Here is a 22,266-nt window from a genome sequence, read left to right on the forward strand (position 1 = left end):
TTCTCTCATCACCTCCATTCCTTCAGGCCGGGTCCATCTCTCTGAGATTCCTCCCACTGATGCTTGAGTGCTTCCACTAGCGTACCAGCACTTCTGAAGATGTCTGTTCCTAAGAGCTGTGCTGTCACAGGCTGCACCACTTCCTGGGCACCATGGCACAGAGTACCGATCCAAGAGAAGAGGCCCATGGAATTTGTGATGGCAGGTGCAAAGTAGAAATATGTCTATTTGCAAGCTGCCTTTCTGTGTGGAGGAGGAATGCCGACTGGAGAGCTGTGAACAGCCAAGGCAGCTGCTTTTCAAAGGAAAGAGTTATCTGTTGCTCCTGGCCATTTGCCAGTGGCAGTATTTCATTATCCTGTGATGCAGCTCAGGAAAAACTGCCAAAGGTAAGAATTGCCATTGTGTATCTGGACAGATGCTCTTGTCATCTTCCCTGCCTTCCATCCCACTCCTGCCTCCTACTTCATTTGCTGAAGGAAGAGTCTGCACCAAGGGATGCCTTATCTCAAGTGCTGCTTGTAGTAATGTTGCCTTTCTCCTGTAAAAGTCTGTTTTGCTTTAGTAGGGTAGAAACAGTGTTTTCTTCTGGAGTCCAGTCTTTCTTCATGGACTAGATACTGCTGGAGGGATGGGAAGAGGAGCCAGGTGGCAGTGGCAGCATTTGCTGTGTCATGCTTGCTGCACTTGGCCTGGGCTTTTGCTGTCCTGGAGTTTAACCAGTGTCCAAGGAGAAGGTGTACAAGAAAACCTGGTCCTTTTGTCACTGGGCTGATGGCCTTTCTCCCAGTGTGACTGAGCTGCCTCCTTGTATTGTCTGATGAGGTGTCTGTGGTGAGGATCGTGTCTCTATTCATGACCTAAAGGAGTAGAGAAGAAGCCAAATCCCCATTTGTCTTCTTCCCCAGGCAGCAGCAGCCCATACAAAACTAACTGTACTCTTAGTTTGTTTGAGATTTGTTTTTTTGCAGGGAGGGGAGGTTGCTGGTTTTGGTTCTTGTGGATGTTCAAATGGTTCTGACCTCCTCCTCATTTGCTTTACACAAGTGAAGCGAGGCAGTCCAGATTCTCAGAGCCAGGTTCATATGTCATTTGCCTCTGCTGCCTGGGGGCTGCCTTCCTGTAGGAAAGGCCTGATCTCTTCTAACTGGTAGACTGGCATTGTGAAGCGGCTTCTGGAAAGCTGCACTGGCCACCATCTCCTTATGTTTGCCCTGCCTTCCCTGTGCAGCTGGCATAGTGGGGCAGAAACCCTGCCTTGTCCTGGGAGCGCATGCTGCTTCTGCTGCCCAGTGGCCCTGCCTTGCCTTGCCATTAAGGGAGCCAGAGATCTGTGGGAACAGGAAGTGCTGAGTAGGTCCAAGAAATTTTTTTAACAGTTTTTTTACAGCAAGGAAGGAGGAGGGTGTTGCATGGACTTCTTAATGATGCTTTGAAGTACCCAAGGGCTTGATTTTCTGCATGATTTTTGTGCTGGTCAGCTTAGCCTTTCTTTGGGTCTCAACATTTTGTCATGTCTCCTACCTCCTTTGTTGCCTTGTAAAAAAGGAGAATGAGGCTACAAAGGATGCATGAATTAAGCTAAAGTACATCATTTTCACAAGACTGTAAATATTCGTCTTGGTATGTAATAAGGTAGTGAATATCTTTGAAATTTTTAGAAGTCATTATTTCAATGTGTGTTTTTTACAGATTTTGAAGCAATTTTCCAATACTCAGAAATTCAATAGATGAAAAAATTGAGATGTCTGAATCCTTTAGAGTGATTTACTCTTCTTTCAAGAACAATTAAGCTACTTTATTGTAATTGTGTTTTATCACAAACTGTGTTTATCTGTTTGCTTATACAAGTAAACTGTTCTTGTACCATTTTTAAGGTTTTAAACCTTAATCTTTTGACCTTTGAAATTTGTTGGGTTTTTTAATGGTTATGAAATAGTTTAAAACAAAATGATAGTCATAGAATAGATTGGGTTGCAAGGGACCTCCAAAGATCCAGTCATCCTAACCCTCTGCAGCAGATAGGGACATCTTCAACCAGACCAGGTTGCTCATAGCCCTGTCCAACCTGACCTTGAATGTCTCCAGGGATGGGGCATCCACCACCTCTCTGGGCAGCCTGTTGCAGTTGCTGCTTACCACCTTCATTGTATAAAAAAACCTTCCATCTTTCTTGCCTCTCTGTTTAAAACCATTGCCTCTTGTCCTGTTGCAACAACCCTGCTAAAAGATACCTCTCCAGCTTTATTACAAGCCCCCTTCAGGTATCCTTTCAAGTCTCCCTGAAGCTTTCTCTTTTCCATGCTGAAAAATCCCAAGTTTCTCAGCATTCCATCACAAGAGAGGTGCTCCAGCCCTCTGACCATCTCTGTGGCCCTCCTCTGGACCAGCTCTAACACATCTATGTCTTTCTTGTGCTGAGCTGGATGCAGCACTGCAGGTGGGGTCTCACCAGAGCAGAGGGGCAGAATCTGTTCCTTGGCCCTGCTGCCCACGCTGCTTTAGATGCAGCCCAGGACACACTTGGCTCTCTGGGCTGTGAGTGCCCATGGCTGGGTCGTGTCCAGCCTCTCACCCACCAGCACCCCCAGGTTCTTCTGGGCAGGGCTGCTCTTAATTCCTTCATCCTCCAACCTGTATTCATACCACGGGTTTCTGCACCTTGCATTTGATAGTCAACATTCAGATAATATCTGAAACAAATAAGTGTTGTTGTTTTTTTTTAACTTTACTTGAAGATACATCTTTTTGATGGTCCCCTGGTAGCTTTTTTGTTATTAGCTGTTTCAAATCACTGAAGGTGATTTAAACATGATGAAGAAAATTTAGAAAATTAACACACAGTGAAATAAAATGAGACTATGTAAAATGACATTGAGGGATTGCAATTTTAATGGCATGACGAATCACATACAGAGGGCTTAGTTCACAGTTTTCTGCACCGGAAAGGTGTACAAACATAACTTCAGCTTTGGGAATCAGAAGTCTGATCCTTGCATATCACCACTGGCAGTTTCCAAAAGGCACTTTATATCCCAGTTAATACAGTTACCCTTCCTCGGGTTGTGTTAAGTATTGCTTTTCAGCAGGGAACTGGGATTTAGTTAAACAGATGCATAACTTGTAATTCCATAGACTTCAGATTAATGAGTAAAAGGAATCTAAAGAGGCTTAGAGGAGAAAAAAAACCCATGTATACATGCAGTTAGATATTGTCAGGTTCTTACAGGGAGTATGGTATAGTAATGGTATGGTATTTAATTTCAGAATGGCATCTTGCTGTTAATGAAAAGTTACCTGTTACATGCTATTTCCTGTATTGCAGATATTTGATTTAAAGGAAAAAGGGAATGTTGGTTTCAGATTTTGTCTCTAAAATTATCGGTTCAGGGGAGGAGGAGCAATAGAAATACCAGCTTTCACTTGCCGCATTTAGATTAAACTCTTTGTCCTTTATGCTGCTTCTCAGATCTGTATTTAATTTTTCATTCTTTGTGATCTAAAAGAGTTAGATTATAAATACCAAATATTGCTTCTTTCTGCTTAGGTGGTGGCTTTTTTCTGGCTGGGAGACAGATTGTTTTGTTGTGTCACAAGTTGATGTGCTGTACATGGATGTTCTGTGATGGCACAGCTGCAGATTAATTGAGGATCATGCTGATAAATCACACAGCATGGAGTTCTGGCTATAGGACATAATGTTTTCAGAGAAATTAAAAAGAAAAATTATTCCTATGACTGCATCTCTTTCAGTTTGGTAATGTTGTGATAATAGACCTGTACTCCTAACTGACATCCACTTGATAACATTGTTTTGGGAGAGAGAATTATAGGAAGCAAGCGGGGAACAAATCTTCAGTACAAAGTAAATTGAGCAGAAAATACCTTAGTAATCTGCATAAAGAATAACAAATCACCTCAGAGCAATACAAAGTCATGATCCCATTTCATTTGTCAGATTCAGGTTCTCTCATATAGTCTTACCCGTGTTATAGTCTTGCATATATGTTTTTATGTGATTTTTTTTTCCTTCAGTGGGAAAGAATTTTCTACTTTGTTTCCTTCCTATTAAAAATTTGGCAGAAGTGAAACACACTGTTTTCAACTTCAGCAGTATCCTGTGGACAGGAGAGAAAGGTTTGAACCCTGAGGAATCACCTTTGTAATCTGAAAGCAATATCACCCTTATAGTGCAGAAGCATTTCTCCAAATAAGATAGTTGTAGTTTCAAAGTACTGAGCCCATGATTGGGTTACACAGAGTAATTGCACCCCTATGAAGACAGACAAGATTTTACCACTCAGAATAGAAACCTTCTGGAATGGTTGGTATCCATGACCTCTTTCTTGTGTCCCATGAGCAGAATACCTCCAGAGGCTTGTATTTTGTTCCATGTATTTTTTAATTCTTTTCATTTTTTAATAGAGGAATGATTTGTAACATGTCTGAGCATTTCTCAGGTGCCCCTTGACTTTTGCCACCTGTTGAGGGAGAGCTGTGATTATAAAATCTGGCTCAGGGGAGTACATACTCTGTAAATCTCATCTGCCACTACTGAGAAAATGCACTGTTTGTGCCAGAAACTGTAGGTGTATTTGTCATCTATTTACTGTACAGGTGTAGTCTCCATTTAAAGATTCATCACGTTAGATTTTAGTGGTGCAGGACATCCATTCTCATTTATGTACTTCAGTGTTGCATAGAAGTGTAAGGTTGTCATTCATGAAATAAAAATTCAGTTCAAACACCTTTCATAAATCTTATTCTTGTAAATCTTTGCTGAACAAAAACACTTCTGTGCCTGAGGTAACTACCTAGTCATGTCTTTAAGATGACTAAATCTTTTGTTAGAGGATCATTCCTTTGCAGTATTACATTTAAAGGCACTCTTAAAAATCACCAGCCCATTATTTTTTTTTTTACTCAAGTTGTACTCATTCTGTTGTTTTTTTCTCTATAAGAATGGCTACTTTTAGTACTATCCCTTTGTCATAATTTCAGCAGTTTACATGTAGTTTTTATGAGTATAAGTATACAAATACAGTAGTTTTTTACTTAGATGAGTACTTAATAGAGATGACAACTTTTAAACCATAATTTGCAGAAGTTAGGTTAATGTTTAAGGTGAACAGATCACATAGTCTGGCACTGGAGCACAAATAACAAAACAACTCTATTCCAGAGTGGGAACTATTAATTAAAGTAGCTGAAGTTTATTAAGGTGTACTAAGAAATACCATTTAGTAGCCATTTTACTACTTAGGATTATAGTACCCTAAATAAGGAAAAGTCAAAATCTGAAGGAGATGTCCATGTGCTTAATGACTCTAGCATGATTCAGTGCAGTCTGTTAATCTGTTATTGTCTCATGCTATTTATATATACTTTTATAGATTAACTGTGACTTTTGTCTGTGTGTTCAGCTTTATGCTGGCCAGATGGACAGGAAATTTCAGGAATTTCAGGAGAATGTTGTTTTAGAAGTGAAAGAAGAGATTTAGTTTTAGTAGGTTCATCTGTGCGCAAAAGTGTGGTCTGTGTGGATTTACTGTGAGTGGGTCATTTTGTCCCACGCACAGAATGTACTGCAAAGAGGAGGAAAGTGATGTATATATCTCCTATATTGTGCCATTGCCCAGAATTCAATTTTATCTCTAGTGAGGAAATTCCCATGATGAATTTTAGTATGTCAAATTCTGAAAGGGCAGTTATTGATTTCTCTGTTTAAATGCTCATGAAATAAATGAATTAAACTGCATGTTGTCCCTAAACTGAGGGATGCAGTTCAGAGAGAGAAGACACAATCTGAGCAAAGATCTTGGCAGTAACATCTTTAGTAGCTAAAGTTGGCATCTGATTATCATGTTATGTTTACACACCACTTTTTATGTGCAGAGCAGCATCACTGAAACGTGGTGTAGAAGCTGAGCCTGAGAATGAAAGTTGTATATATTAGTGTGATTAAAATCTGGCAGATCTAAAATGCAGTCAGTTACTGTAGGTGGAAAGGAGTGTTATATTTCTTAATACTGATAACTTGAAAAATGAGGCTTCTCCTCTGTTTGGTTGTAAACAAGGAAGGAAGTCGTTCCAGCCTTGAGTTGGAAATCTGAAATAATTGAAAATACATAGTTGAAATTCTAATATCTGCATAAAACACTTGTGTCCAGTTGGACTATGTCAATTTTAAAATTATGCTTTAACTGTATATGCTTTTGAGATACAGCCTTTGAGATGTAGGCTGTGTTACTGTGTAGGACACCCCATAACTCTGGAACCTCATGGTGGTAAATGACTGGAGGGAAGGATGTAGAATTGGAGATTATGGGTGTGGGGATGAGATGGTGTACAGCAGTGAAGCCTCTGACAAACCTGACTGCACTGAGGTTGGGATTTCAGGCTTCACTGAAGTCTCATTAAGCACTGTTGCAAAATAAGCTTGTGCAGGAACTCACTCTTCTCAGCCACTATATCTACTGAACTGAAATATAGGTTTCTGTGATACAAATTCTGTCACCATTGCTGCTCACTGAATTACTTAATCTACCTGTTTCTGCATTAACATTTGCTTAGAGATACAAAAATCTTTATAGATCACTTCATTCATCAAGTCATTTTCTTCCATTGCCAACCCTGGTGGCACTAGGTGATTTCAAATTGACATCAGTTAATCACCTAATGAACCCATAAGTAAAATAATTAGTAGAAAAGAAATGCCGGGTCTAAATTGGTGATGACGAAAATCATTCCATATGCTGAGGGTTAGGCAGTAGCAGCAAAAAAAGGAAACTGAGGTGCAGTGTGAGAGTGGGCAAACTGAAGTGGAACAAGGTAGACCGTAAGTCTTCAAAGTGACCAGGTAACAGCTGTAATGTAAATAGAGGAATAACTCAGATACCAAGGAAGCAGTATTTTCTTTGACTAACACTTTCTGCATAATAGAAAAAACATCATCTTCTAAACAAAGTAATGTTCAGCCTTATTGTTACAATTAGTGTTAGATCTAAAGAGCACCCTTAGAAAAAGGAACTGAAAGGATGCTTCAGTGCAGTAGCAGGTTCAGTATTTCAGTCTTCAAAGATTGTCAGGTTTTATACTGTAAAATTTACTGAGCACCCTATACAGAGCACAAGTGATGTTTCCTTCATTTCTCTGAAGCAAGGAATTCTGCAAAAGAATAGCATGTAGATATTACAGTGGTCAGGAGATAATTTTAAGATTTTTCAAAGAATAAAGTAGCAAATGGTTGGAGTGTACACTTGCTTTGAATATTTTTATGACCTTCATTAGGATTAGTGCTTTACAGCTGCCAGCAATGGCAATGAGCCTATTAAATAATTCAGAGAGGCCCTGAGTATTTTCTATAGCAGTAGGAGTGTAGCAGCTAAACAGCTACCTGTGGTTTTGAAGATGGGATGGAAAAGTGAGAAAAATATAAATCTCCTGTGACGGCATCTGGTAGACACAGGGATGTTGCCTTGATAAAAAGGCTTCCTCCTCACCAAGTCATGAAAACATCTGATGATTAAAATATTACTGAATACCTACTTGCACCAGCTTGTAGACATGCTAATTACAAGTAGGTGTGACAGCTAGGTATAACCAGTACTTGAGGAAATTATGACTAACATGTTCGTGGGTGGAAAAGAGGCCTTTTTTGCTATGCACCATCCTGTTCTGTATCAATTTCTTTAGTTTACTTGCATTTCCCCTGTATGTTGTGATATGCTCCCTTAAAATGCGTACCTTATGCACTAGGGAGGCAAATTTGCCATGACCAGCTGTTTAAAGCATGGAGCTGGGCATGGGGAAGCTGACTGGAGGGAAAGAGGTTGTATTTCCCCTGATTTACACAAAATAGGAGCATCTGGAGAAAGCTGAAGCTCGCAGAAAGAATTAGGCAGAACAGTCCTAGAAGCCCTAAAGGGTTGATGTGTTTCAAAACAAAGGCTGGCTCGCTGGCTGGTGAAGAGCCCGTCTCATGGGGATGCCAAGGAAGATTAGCTAAAAAGTCCTTTTCATTTGTCTCTGACTGAGAATTGGGAGGCTGGAATTTTGATTGCAAGAAAAATTAAATAGGACAAAATAGTGTAGGAAAGTGAGGGAGGAGCAAATGGAAAACAAGAGAAACAGAAAGCTGTAATAGTTTTCATGGTGTTTTTTCTGGTTTGAATATGAGAAGTCACATAGCAAAGTTGTCAACCTCCACAGAACTCCTGTGGTATTGGTATTTGCAGAAAGTCCTAAATATTTTAAATTGAAATTGAAGCCTTGTATCTTGAAGTCCTGTATTTGCTTTTCTTTTTTCCTTTGTTTCATTTTGTTCTCACTTTGCATGTCTGAAGTACAAAATTCTTTGTGTATGTGTACATTGAGCAGAGGATATGATAGTGCCCTTATCAAATTTTAACAGCATTAGAAGTAGTTGCTAATATCAGTTACAGGAAGGGGTTTTTCCCCTCTTTCAGTAAATATTTTCAGTTTCCCTCAACCATATATTTCTCTAAAATTGTGTACCTCCCATGTGGAAAAGTGCTTCTACAAGTAACAGCTATGAAAATTATTACTAATATTATTTTTAATAGTTATGTGTAATACCATGTATCTTGAACAGTGTTAAAATTCACCATTTGTGCTTGTTCCTTTGGATTGCCAATTTGCTACTAGCTTGATTAACAGCTATTTTCTTAAACTTCTTTTGCAAAAAGGCAGATACATGCTTTAAAACACTCATTTCAGCATTTTGAGTTAGTGTTTATACACCAAGCTTGATGAGTTTTTTTTCCTAATTGACAGAGAATGCACTGTGTTATTTTTATGGTATATTAGGTGGGAAAAGCATCTGCTTTATAAATCTTCCTATAAATTTGGTACCAACAGAATGCACTGCATTTATATCATTTATGAACTCATGGAGGGATGGTTGATGTACTTCGCACTGAAAAGATACCTCACCAGGATCCAATTTTCAGCTTTCATGAGAGAGGATAAATCAACTGCAAGTGCAAATCAGTGAATAAAAAAAAAAGGGAGAAAACAAAGAAAATAATTTTGAAGTCTCTGTGGAAGAAACTAGGAGAAAGTTAGCACAGGAACTGAATATCTAATACCAAATAGTAAGAGGAAATTTTACAAGGTAATACCTGCAAATCAAACAGCAGCATCATTGAGGTAATTTTCATTAAGCAGGTGCAGCAAGATAATTCTCATTAAGGAGTTTATAATTTTTGAAGGTCTGATCTTTCTTATGTTAACAGTGAAAAATGTCCTCTGGCTCCTAGAAAGTCTGAACTTTTTTGCAATTCATATGCAAACTTGATCTCCCTAAGGTACTCAGGCATGGTGCAGTAGTATCCCTGCCTAGATCAAGGTGTTCTTGCTTTTTACATTTTGTAAGTGGTTTCTAGCATCTGCCACAGATGTGAAATGAGCATTCAAAAGCAGAAAGTCAGCTTCTGAGTATCACATTATGAGCATATTTAGTGATACACCTAAATTATCAGCATTAATATAGAAGTTGTGATATCTTTATTAATACTATGTAAAAGCCAAAGAACATTATAAAGACTGGCTTTTCTATATGCTATTTCTTCTATCAAGAGAACCATAATCAGGGCACATATCAGGTCTTTGGAAGGTTTTCATTATATTCAACAGGTGCTTTTCTTTCTCTTTGACAAACATTTGTAAGAACATACTAAGTGTTTGTGTGGTATCCCAGATACTCTATTTGCTGGGTATGTGATTTTGGTTGGGGTAGTGAGGGGCAGTACCTATTAAGTAATAATAACATGACAAATTAAAACAAGGTCTTAAATGTTTAGGGAACAAAGTGAGATCACCGAGACTGTTGTTCTTGATTTGCACAGTGTGAAATGCTCACTTGGAAAATTCTCATTTCAGAAACTCTCAGTGTAACCCTCCTCTCAACCCAAAATTAAAATTCTCATTTTCAAGGACAGTTCTTAACATTGAAGTTTAAAATACTGATAATATATAGAGATGTATTGGCCTACAACTGAGCATGTCATTTTTGTACTGGGTCTTTGCTAGCTGCAGTAGTTTGTGCTATGGCTCTCTCTCCAGCATGAGCTGGCCTCAGCTGCAGGTCATGGACTGTTGCAAGCCCCTCCTGCATGTCTGGAGTGGGGCACTTGGGAGGGAAGGTTAGGTGCCAGTGACCCTCTCCTTGTGTCTCTGCAAGGCTACTGTGCTGAGCAGTCCCAGGAAGGAGCTGTGGGGAGGCTGACTAGTGCAAAATGAGCAAACAGAGCTTCAGAAACTTACCTGACATTCAGAATCCACTGACTTTCCATGTAAGTTCTTAAAAAGGTGAGGGGAGCAGTCACTATTGAAAGCAGTGTTTTTGTGGGTGGTCACTTAGGTAAGACACAATACCAGATAAATAAGGTTTTGAGTTCTTCTGCTTATTTGGTTTTAATCTTGATCTCCTTGTGAGTTTTGGGACTTTAGAAGACCAGAGGAAGGTCTGGTTTTGTGGGCACCTTCACCTTCAAGCTTCACAAAACTAAACCTGCTTCTTCACAGGGTGGTTATGACTTTTGGTTTTACCTTTATGTAGAGGCAGAGTAGAGTCAGTGGTAGACCCAGGGAAACAACATTACTTGACTGTGATTCTGCTTCAAACAGGCCAGATCTCAAGCTGGTGGGAGAGGGAGAAACAGCAGTTTTGTCCATAAACAGTGCTATTGCAACTCCTTGTCCCTCTCTTCCCCTGCTGGGCCAAACCCCCTATCCTTGTCATTTCACCTAAACTGACCTGGTTCTGGTCAAAGTGTAACTGACTTGGATTTGAGAGGACAATCAAATGCAGAAAGGGCTAAGTATGTTCAATTGAAAAACAGGTTAAAAGGTTGCATGACCATCTGCAAGTGTACCTGGTATGTGAATCCTTCTTGGTTCAGTCCAGGTATGTACCTTCTGGATGCTCTATGCTCAGAGAAGATTTTACTGTGCTGGGTGAGGAAATCGACTTCTGAATTTGTTTCATTAGACATAATCACTCTGGCTTTGCTGTTTGAATAGCTAAATGGAAGGGACATCTCAATAGTTTGCCTAAAAGAGCCACAGATCAGTCAGCAGGTTTGGCTGCCAAAGGGATTTGTTTAAGCAAGGGAAGTGTATTGGTAGAAGATGACTTTGCTTCAGTTTTACATGCACTTATTTTTGTAAAAATGTCTGCTAAAGCATAACCCTTTTACAGTCAATGACAGCAGATGTAGTCAAGTTAGATGGAGTTTTTCTGAAGTGTTAGTTGTTAGGGTTTTGTTTTATATTTTTCTTTTAATTGATCTGGGTAACACTGTCCAAATAAACACAATTGTGAATGTTTAAGTCATAGATTTGTTTCATTCTTATAGTCTGAATATGGCATTTCTGTGTTCATTGTGACAAAATTCAAAACGAAGTAACAGTCTGCTAGGAAGGGAATTTGACAAATGAATCAGAGTGACTTGAGAAGCTTGTAGGTGTTACGATGACAGCCAGTTTCAGTTCATATAAATACCTATTTTGATAAGGCAAAGAAGAAAATAGATTTTTTTTCAAATAATTTAAAAACAAACGCGATTTCCATTGAACTGTCTCGCAAAGAAAATGAAGGATACACACTGGAATATTTTGCAAAGCAATCAACATTATGATGAAGTTCTTGTTTTCATCAGTATTGGTGTTATAGAGTTTTTTTGCAATTCTCCATATAATTTGTCAAAAGGTAGTAGCATATTCTATAGAATGACAGTGCTCAAGAGCGTGCTATGTCAGTATACAATTATATTTTCTCTTTTTCACTTGAGAATATTTCTAGTGTTTTCTCTAACTTGTTTTAATACTCCTTTTTTCCTCACAAGGCACCTGAATTTGGTTCTGAATGCTCCATTTTCTGTTAAAATGTGATGTTTGTCTTTCTTTTTAACACTGAATTTAGCATGATTTCTGCATGGGATTTATAAATATGCTGATATCCTGATACTGTTAATGTATTTGAACTGATGCGCTTTTATGAAAATATGTGTGCCTTAATTACTAATTTTTAAGGAGGTGTGTGTGTATATATATATGTGTGTGTATAAATACATGTGTGTGTGTGTGTATATGTACACACACACAAACACATACATATATATATATATACATACACATGTAATTAAACCAAAACAATACATATAAAATATTGCTATATATGTGAATAAATGTGATTGTAGAATCGTAGACTGGTTTGGGTTGGAAGGGACCCTTAGGGTCATTGAGTTTCAGTCCCATGCAGTGGGCAGGGACCCTTTCAACTAGATCAGGTTGCTCAAACTCCATCCAACCTGACCTTGAGAACTTGCAGGGGTGGGGTGATAGATGAGTGGGTGATCCCACTTTCCTATGTTTGTAGTAAAGTTACAGTACTTGCTATTGTAAAATTAAATACTTCAGAACCATAAGAAAAAATAAAAATAAGTAAAAAATTCTATATAAATTTAAAATTTTCAGGTGTTGTATTTGCCAAGTACAAGGTCATACAAAACCATGGTAATTGTATTTAAAGCTCACTGTATTTCATTTGCTGACACTTTGAGATAAAATGCTTAAAAACCCTTTCAGGGACTTATAATGCATTAAATATTTATTTTTAAATGTGCATGCCAATAAAAAATGGTTGGGAAATCTGTTACAAAAACCTGTGTCTGTCTGGAGTTTAGCATATGAATTCAACCCAGCTAAAAATAGCCCTGGACTTGGGCCACTCCTTTTGGCCAAAGTGTTCTTGTTGTCTTGGGACACGAGGAAATGGCAACCACTATGAGTTCATGTGCTGCTTCAAACTGTCCAAATTTTCTTCTGAGCAGAGCCAGCATTTAATTTGTGTCTGTCACCAGGCCAAAGATCATGTGGGTATTGGTCCTCTTGCCCTTACAGTGATAATCCATTTGCCATTAACTGGACTTTGGTTCAAAAATACTGCGTGTTTAATCCAGTGGACTGGATCTCCACTACCAGTGCTGTAACAGAAAGATAATGGGCTACAAGAGAGATTAATACGATTTTTGAGTCGCAAAAGCATTAAGTCAGTTTAAAGCTATTGGTTAAGCTGCTCAGAACTGGTAATGCATTAATCTTGAGCTGTGGTGTGCATTAAGACCTCTACATGGTCACCTTGTGCTTAGCTCTTTATCAGACTGAGTTACCAATGACACTCCTAAGTCTTAAGATGTGTTTGCAGGAGATGGGTTGACAAAGCATATGCACTGGTTCTCGGTAACAGGTGTCTGGTTTTACCTGCTTTATGGATGCCCGGGCTAGAAATCTGGGATGGCTGGGTATTTCTTCTGCTGTAGAGCCATCTGTCCCAGTTTGGACTCTTGAGACTGTTTTGGTCCTTCTCCTGTTGGTGGATCTGACTGACTTCCACCACGCTAAGAACTGCAAAAGCCTCACTCTGTGGTGGTTGTGAACCTTAGCTTGAATACTCCCATGCTGCTTCTGCACTTCATTTCATATTAGTGCAATTGGAGCCCCAGGTTAAAATATCTCTCCAATCTGTTTAAGTGGTTTTAAGGTCTTCTAGTCCAGAACTGGCATGTAATTTTGAAATTTGTTTGATGGTTATTTCCTTCTAAGGTTGTGAAAATGACAATGTTGCTTGTTTCTTTTTTGTTTGTTTTTTTTTCTCATTCTTTTTGAACCCTTTTATATGTGTGTGTGGTTTTTGTTTTGTTTTTTTTTTTCCTCTGCCTAGACCTGGTTAACCATTTCTGTGAACAGGTCCTCAATTTTTTACTTTGTCCCTACTTTCCTGTCGTAGCCCCATCTTCCCCTGGTGTCGACTCCGTACCCTTACAGCGCACAGGCAGTCAACACGGCACACAGAACGCAACCGCGACCTTCCAGAGGGCCAGCTATGCGGCCGGCCCAGCCTCCAATTACGCAGACCCCTACCGACAGCTGCAGTATTGTCCTTCTGTTGAATCACCATACAGCAAATCTGGGCCAGCCATCCCACCCGAAGGGACCTTGGCTAGGTCACCTTCCATTGATAGCATTCAGAAAGATCCCAGGTGGGTGAAACCTTCTTCGTTGTCTTTTGTTTCTTGCTCGTGCTGAGGTTGGTAATTGCGGTTTGCTTTTCGTGTTTCTGCTGTTGGGTATTAACAAAAAAAAAAAAACAAAACACCTGTGGCGGTACACAAAAGACTTTGTTTGCATGACAGCATTGTCCTAATGCATCACCTTGGAAAGCTCTCATGAGCTGTTCTGTGGAGTGAAATTATAGGTGTGGTCTTGAATGTGTGTTGTGTTTAGTCTGCTTTCAGTAGTGCCACCCCTCAAAAGCTTAATAAAAGTAATTTTCGCTGGAAATGGAAGGAGTGGAGTAACTGTTGACTTTGTAGCCATTGTGGATTGAATTTCCAGGTTGCTTCTTGGGCAGAAGTTATTTCAGTTCTTGGTTTGTCTACGTGTGATGTTTGTAAATGCTGCAGAAAGGGGTATTTAAGTGTTGTGCAATGAGGCTGAGCAGTGTGAAAGCAACATGTAACCAGGGTTAGGTTTCATCCCATGTGTTGTACAGGCTTTCAGTGCCATTATGTGGTAAAATAATGTGTGATTACAACTTTGCAGAAATGGTTATTGCTGTGCATGCTTTTCAAATATTGAGCACAATTTTTAATCTTGCTAGTGACCATCCTCATCTACTTAGGGAAGGTGCAAACAGGAAACTTTACAGCCCAAGCCGGTACATTGGATTAGATAGAGAGTTCTCTGGGAAATTATTTGACTTCCATGATAACCACAAGAAAAATGCTAGCTGGAATCCTCAATGCACTCTGTGATTTTGTTCAGTTTTCTGAGGGAAAAGAAAGCAATACTCTTTGGTAACTTGAGTTTAAACTTGTTGAAAGTGCTAGTTTATACCAAGGTTTTTCTTTGGCAGATGGTGTGATTTATTTATTTGTTTGTTTGTGTGTTTGTTGTAATGAGTAATTTAATGATGGGAGAGTCAAAAAATTTGCCTGCAACAAAAATGCTGGAGGTTTTTAAGTAACAATTTGAAAAGACTTCTTTCCCTAAATTGGAAAAAAAATAACTGATTCTTCACTTGCTTAGCATTATAGCAGTCCTATCTCTCTCTCCACCCAGGAAAAGAACAGCAGATAACACTTTACAGCACATCAGAAACATCACTGCTTGCAGGGTTTTACTTGTTGAGAACACTTATGTCTTCAACTTTTTTTTCCCCCCTTAGCTTTAACTGCAGGAATTTGAAAACATATAAATTTAATTGGTCCCCTTCTTCCCCTTGACCCAAAGCAAACATTAGTAACGAGAGGGAAAAGGTCTTTTTTCTGAAATGGTGGTATTGTATTTCTATTCCAGTATGCAAGAGCCCATGAAGAAAAAAAAAATGCTTTATAATTGTGTTATGTTGAAAGTTAAAAAGACTTACATTAGGAGTGCACTAGACCAGAGGAGAAATTACTGTAATCTATATGAAATATTCTTAGGAGAAGCATGATGGTGCTGAAAATATTATTCCTTAAAAACAGGAAAGACATATTTACTGTATCTCTACAGGTCTTAGACATAATGCCTTTTTAAGAAGAGGTTATTTCTGTTCAATTCCTTTGCTATCACTTTGCAACTGTTAACCAGTTAATGTATAGGATATGTGCTAGTATTTTCAATTTGCTTCATTTTTGGTTCTTCCTTGTCTCGTGGTACCATTTGTACATTCATGAGTATTGATTTCTGTAGGTAAGATAGGAGTGAGGAGGCATCTAGGTATAAAATGAGCTTCATAAACCCTTTAGAGGGGATCATTAAATATTATGATACTATTAGATGGGTTGGAAATGTGTACAAAACTTTCATAAATAGGTTTGCATTACTCTTGATTTCATTTATTTGATCCATAGCCTCTGTGTGGTGTATATATTACTCTTTCTGCCCTTTCATATTGGTTCGAAAAATTCTGATAAAGAAAAGTCAGAAACACACTTGATTATGTTATGCCTTAATCCCCAGAAGCCATACTCCACCGAGGGAGATTGACTTGTGAAACCACGGCCTGCAGCAGTTGCTGATCATTCAGCTATTGGAAAGACACTGAACATTTGAAAGGAGTTTTGGGAAAAGTAACAAAAGCAATCAGAATGCTTTTAACGTGTTGATTTATATGAATAGATAGCAAAAAATGCCAATATATTAAAAGTGTGGAAATGATAAAATGAAAGACTTTCCAGATACTTCTAAAACTTATATGGAAGGGTAGAATGTGGGAGATAAAACGACCCAAATGCAATACAGGCTTTCAGTGGCTGTGTTAAGTTGTGCTGTATGTCCCAAAGGGTTACCAGTTTTATCTTACACAGCAAGAAAAAAGTACACAGGTTGGTCAGCAGCTGTACTTTGTCAGCTGAGAAGTCACAAGTGTCCTTATAGCCATGCTGATGCTTTTGTTGGTTGGGCTGTTTTGTGACTGTCACAATTGTAGAGGGCAATAGTGGTCATCATTTTCAGGCACCAAACCTACCTGTCCAACCAGAGGTCTAGAAAAATATTCAGTGGTAGAGGAAAATCTGCAAGACTAAAGCACACTATTTGCAGGCTTTTGATTAGCATTTCCTATGTGTCATCCAGCTCAAGATGAAAAAGTAGATATCCAGGAGGGTTTGTACTTACCCTAATAAGCAATTAGCATTCCTAAAATTGAACATAATTTTCTGGAATCTTCAGTTCAGAGAGAATTTCTGTCTTGAGGCTCAGAAAAATGGTTGGCAGGCATTGGTGTAATTGACAGTTTTTTCCATTGTTTTCACCATGTAGTTTGTCTTACTGATACTCCTAATTTTAAATACGTGTTCTGAGCTGACATTTGGCAAATGAAATTTTAGCTCGACATCTGTTCTGCATCATACAGCTGTCACAAAACGCAGTTCAGTGTTCATTAACTTAAAGTTTAGGACAAAAACTTTAAAAAAAACGGGGATTGAGATGTTTACAATCAAGTTTGTGGCAGGATATAATTTTGAATTTTTGCAGGTAGACTCTTAGCTCATAGGAGCTCATAAACAGGTTGTAAAAACTTTACACATCTATATGGTTGGAGAGTGAGGCTTTGTTGTTTAAAAAGGAAGTAAGTCCCATGTCACTGTCAGAAATAATGCTTAAATTCTGCATATGGGAAATGAAAAATTTCATATCATTACAGACTGATTTTATCAGAGCATTCTTTTATGTTTACTTCATATATTAAAAAGGAAATATGCAGTAGGGCTGTGATATCAACTGTCTCATGCCATAATCTCTTATATGAAGATGTGGTATAAGAAGGGAAAGAACACAGTATTTATTTTATAGTTATTTGGCTTCTTCTCAACCCTGAATGAGAGCAGTCTTCTGTATTTTGAAGTATCAGAAATACATGTTAATGTAACATTTAATACATGTTACATTAACATAGGTATTTTCAAGCCTACTTTCATAAAGGAAGATTAATCTGTCTCTTGGCAGCAACAAATCATCTGTGGTTTGTACGCTTATTGTTTAATTATTATTTTATTCTTCAGTTTTATTTTGTCTGTTTCTAAACTTTAGGAGAACTGGGGAGTCCTAGAAATAGAAATGTTGGGATCCAGCTGTCAGTGTGTGCGCCTTCCAGATTTTATTCCAAAATCCAAGATTGCCAGATGTGTATAAATTACTTAATTTTTGAAGTTTTAATGTAGTAAGAAACTGTGTACATGTACCACTGTGGCTAAGTTACTCTTGCTACACAGCAGAAGAAAAACAGAACATTTTCATATCCTCCATTTAAATACATACCAATGAGTTTTTGTGGTTGCAGTCTTTTGCTGGTTTATGAACTCAAACTGTGTGGTTTGATGTGTCCAGTCACCAGGTGTCCTTCATTGGTGTGTGACTTCCCACCTGGTTTTATTTACGCGCATATACACAGGTCATCTCCTTCAAAGAAGCTGACAAAAAGCTGAGGTAACAACAAGAATTATGTGGAATACACTCCACCATGGCTGCCAAGGTGATTTTCAGAGCTCACTGTCCGTTTTCTTGTTGCCTTGAATTATATTGATTTGTACTTAAATTTTTCCATTATGGCTTCACTTTGCATCTGTTTCAGAACCTTTAGAACTACTTCTTCAGAAAAAGTGGGATAATTTGGTGAATGAAACTACAAAAGGTCCATTATTAATTATAGAACAGACTGCAATAATGATTGGGCTCTTGTTTAAAAAGAAAAAAAACCATTATCTTTAGAGAATCTTGTTACTATTTCACAAGAATAAAGAGAAATTAATCCCAGTTATCTTGTAATAGTTCTCACCTTTAGAACTGTCTGGGTGTCTGTCAGCAGTGGGAAGTTTTCCAGGTCTTGCATGATTTGACTGTAGTAGCCTGAAATGTTTCTGCTCGGTTTTTTGCGTTCTGAGGGTCAACTTCTCATTTCTTTACCTCCGCTGACCTTAATTTCCTCCTAAGCAGAAAACAACAGTGCTGTCTATCTTCTAAACTTTTAAATGGTCTTTCTTTTCACCTAAGAAAGGATATAAATTAGATCAGAACATTTTGTGTGAACTGTAAGTTTCAAAACTCATCTTTTTTCTCTTCTTTTTTCTTTTCAGAAATGTATTTCATTTGCAAATTACAGCCTTAAGAGCATTATTTTTCTGTAGGAAAAATTATAGAAGTAAAATAAACGCCAGGTTAATTTCTGTGCTTCCGTAAAACTGCTTATGAGATTAGCATACAGAGTCTGGAGCATGGCCTTTTAAATGTTTCTGCTGGAGCCTTCTCCAAATATTTAATCTCACTTTGTTACAAGGATTGTCTCAGTATTAATAGTGTACGTCTGAACAGCAGCCAGGCACTCTGAGAGTCTAAAGAGGCAAGAAAATAACAGCAGAATCCTGCACGGGTGGGATGTTGGCAGTCTTGGCAGGATCATTTCCAGTAGGTTCTTTGGGAAGGGTTGTCACCTTCAGAAAGAAACTTCTGGTGAGATAGAAGGCCTTGCTGTGTCTGTGGTACAGCTGGTGGCAGCACTATGCTGTTTTCAGGCCTGAGACATTGGCTGGGGTTTTCAGAAGCCCAAGGGATTGGTGGTGGCGTCAGTGGGTTTCTGGCATAACTCTCTAATGCAACAAGTAGAAGATTGAAGTTCACATTCCCAGTCTGGATGAGACAGAACAGGGGTTGCAGATACTCCTCCTGCTTTTATGTGACACAAAGCAGGATAGGAAGCTCTTCTTTTCTCTTAATTGTTTTCAAATGTCCCTCTTCCCCTTAGCTGAAATTAAGAGTAAAAGGGAAGGTTTCTCCAAAGGTGGTGATGGTAGGGCAGCCATGGGAAACACACTTTTAGTGAATCAGAAAATGTAAATTTTGGCAGTGTAGGTTTATCTCCAGAAGCAAATGGTTTAACTTTCTAGGTCCTGTGAACACCCTAAGGTTTTTATATTTTTTTGCATCAGATTTACTCAGGCAGACCCCTTGTATTGGTAGAACCAACCAGATGGTGTTTGAGAGTACTCATTTCATAGGTCTGTGCTTAAGTATTTCTTTCATACAGGAGGGAAATACCAGGTATGCTTTCCCTACACAGAAATCATACAGTCTCTGACAATTTAATCTATACTCCCTCTGAGTATGAAAAACTGTCCCCAGAAGAATAATTTGAAGAGTCTAAACAGCACAAAAATACACCCAGTTCAAGAACAGCAAGTCTGGAGTACATTGCAATTCTTCATACTTCTTCATACTTCATACTCTTCTACTTGGAAGGTGGGAATTTTTACTTAGTGCACAATTTAGTTTTTAAAAAGCATAGCAGCTCTGATAAAATAAACAGGAATCTGTTTCCCTTTCCTGATGAAGATAATTAAGGATGAGTCTTGCTTCATTAAAATAGGTGAGAATGAGGCCCATAGACTACCCTACAGTCTGTTAATTTGGGATTTTGGAACCTAGCTGGAAACCTTGTCTGGAAAAGATTTTCCCAGAGAGTATTTATTTAGTTCCAGCTTGAGCTTGGCAAAATAAATAAGGATCTAACTGTGAGTGTCAGCTTATGGTGAGGTAAAGAATTAATATCCAGAACTTGTAAAACTTACTTTTGTGTGTATTTCAGTATGTGCCAACAGTCCCTGTCTTTCCACTGTTTACATTGAGGTTTATAAATGGCTGGGAAGGTGTTGGGCACAGGTGGAGCCATCTCACAGCACAGCAAATGCAGTTCAGTATGTACAGAATTATCCACCTGTATTTGCTATTTTTTTCTCACTGGAATTTGCCCTATATTGTTTAGTAACCTTCTTCCTCTAGGATGTTGGTAGTAAAAAAACAAAAGAACAAAAAAAACACAAAAAACCAAACAAACATAAAAAGCCAGCCAAACTAAACCAAAGGAACAGAAAATTGAAAAAAAAAATCTGTTAGGACTGTAGTGTACAGGAATGAAGTGACTCTGCTTTTAGCTCATGAAGTACTTACTGGTATCATTTTACTGACAGTATGGAAGGTCACTCAGTAATGTTGCCATCCTGTCTTTCAAGAAACCCAATCCTATAATTAGAAAATCTGCTCTATTGTGATCACAGAACATCACACTTTCAGGATATTATAGTAACATGGATGGTGCTGGTCCATGTAGTTTGAATAATGAGTATATCCAGGAGAGCTTACAGTTCCTAACCTGTGAGCAGAGTAGAAGAGATTATGTGTAGCCATTTTATTTGTCAGGTTATTTAGCAGTATGCAAGGAATAATTTTGAGAGAGATGATAGCTTGTCTCTTGTTTTGATCTACAAGTTTAGCTCCTCCAATCCTCTCCCTCCACCAGAAAGTAATTCCTTTCCATTATGCTGAAGGGGGGGAAGTGAAAGGCTCCTTAGGTGCTTGTGACTGAAGCAGGGCATTTGTGAGGATGTTGGCAGGAGATCCACTTAGTGTGGTAAGTGCACTTCTGATAGCTCAGGGAAGGTGGGACTGATGTTTCCTTTCTTAAGTTTTGTTACTTATGTTAACCTTCCTTCTTCCCCAGTGCTGGTCTGCCACTTTAAGAACAGCAACAAAGCCCTTCCCTCTCTTTCTTTCTTTCTTCATCTGTTGTGTATTTTAATGGCCTCATTCATCCAAGAAGGAGCAAGTGGATACTGTACCTCATACTGTTCATAGCTCATTTCTGGTTCTTCCATGGCATTACTGAGCTTCTAATGGCAAATATGTTTCAATGCAGTTTTTCGCCTTTGTTTGCCACACATTTTGTTCAGCATCATGTGGTTCATTTGCAAACTTCGACAGATGCAAAATCTGTGTGGTGCCTTTCTATGATGACAGACTGTAAGAGCCAAGAAATGTAAGTATATTTTCTAACCAGACATTAAAAACAAGGGGGAGAATCATACTTTCAGTCTTTACTGGGCTCATGTAAGCTGTTAGGATCTTTGGCAAGATAAAGCATGTAAGAAGCTTCTCAGTAGTAGCTCTTGGACATCTCATCAGCCAAATGGGTAATAATGATCTTACTGTTTACAGGGACATTGAGAATAAGTTAAACTTTTAAGGTGCTTTGAAGTTCAAAGGATAATCTTGCTTTTACTTTCATGGGAAGTAGGATGGGAGCGGGAAGAAAAAAATTGAGAAGATGAATAGGGGGAAATTTAAAGAAGTGATAGAAGATCAGGATGCATAGTCTAAATTTTTTTCATTAAAAAAAGCAACTGAAAGTCATCCTCGATCGTGAGACAAATTGCCATGCAGAGATTGTTAGTTTCAGAAGCTGTACCTCAGTGTCATATACCATAACTTTTTCATAAGCAGGAAACAAGCATTGAGAGAGCAGAACATTTCTGCAAGATAATAACATCAAGCATTTGCTGAAAAAATATCTCTACTGTAGACCAGAGCTGAAATGTTTGAAAGGAAGGAATGGTCAACAAGTTTTATTAGTTTTTAGCAGAACTTTATAGCTTTTATAAATTGAGAGCTTGACTTTAAGAATTTCAGCTCTATGTAGATTTAAAATGTTATATGGTAACAGACGTTTCTCTGCCAACTCACTCCAGATCAAAAGAATCACAGAATATTCTGAGTCAGAAGGGGCCCACAAGGATCATCAAAGTAGAATGGTCCCTGCACAGGACACACCAGGAATCACATCATGTCCCTGAAAGCATTGTCTAAATGCTTCTTGAACTCTGTCAGGCTTGGTGCTGTGACCTGTGGAGGTCCCTGGGGAGCCTG

General features: G+C 38.5%; 1 protein-coding gene across 1 annotated transcript in view; it reads left to right on the forward strand.

Moving 5' to 3' along the window:
- The window catches only part of CTNND2 (catenin delta 2), a 506,399-nt gene that overhangs the window by 264,043 nt on the left and 220,090 nt on the right, over positions 1–22,266 (forward strand). Inside the window, exon 8 of the mRNA XM_062503028.1 lies at positions 13,814–14,066. Within this exon, the coding sequence (XP_062359012.1) occupies positions 13,814–14,066 (253 nt within the window). The remainder of the gene's footprint in view (positions 1–13,813; positions 14,067–22,266) is intronic.

The sequence above is a fragment of the Cinclus cinclus genome, chromosome 1 (genome assembly GCF_963662255.1).
Source record: "Cinclus cinclus chromosome 1, bCinCin1.1, whole genome shotgun sequence".
Taxonomy (NCBI): Eukaryota; Metazoa; Chordata; class Aves; order Passeriformes; family Cinclidae; genus Cinclus; species Cinclus cinclus.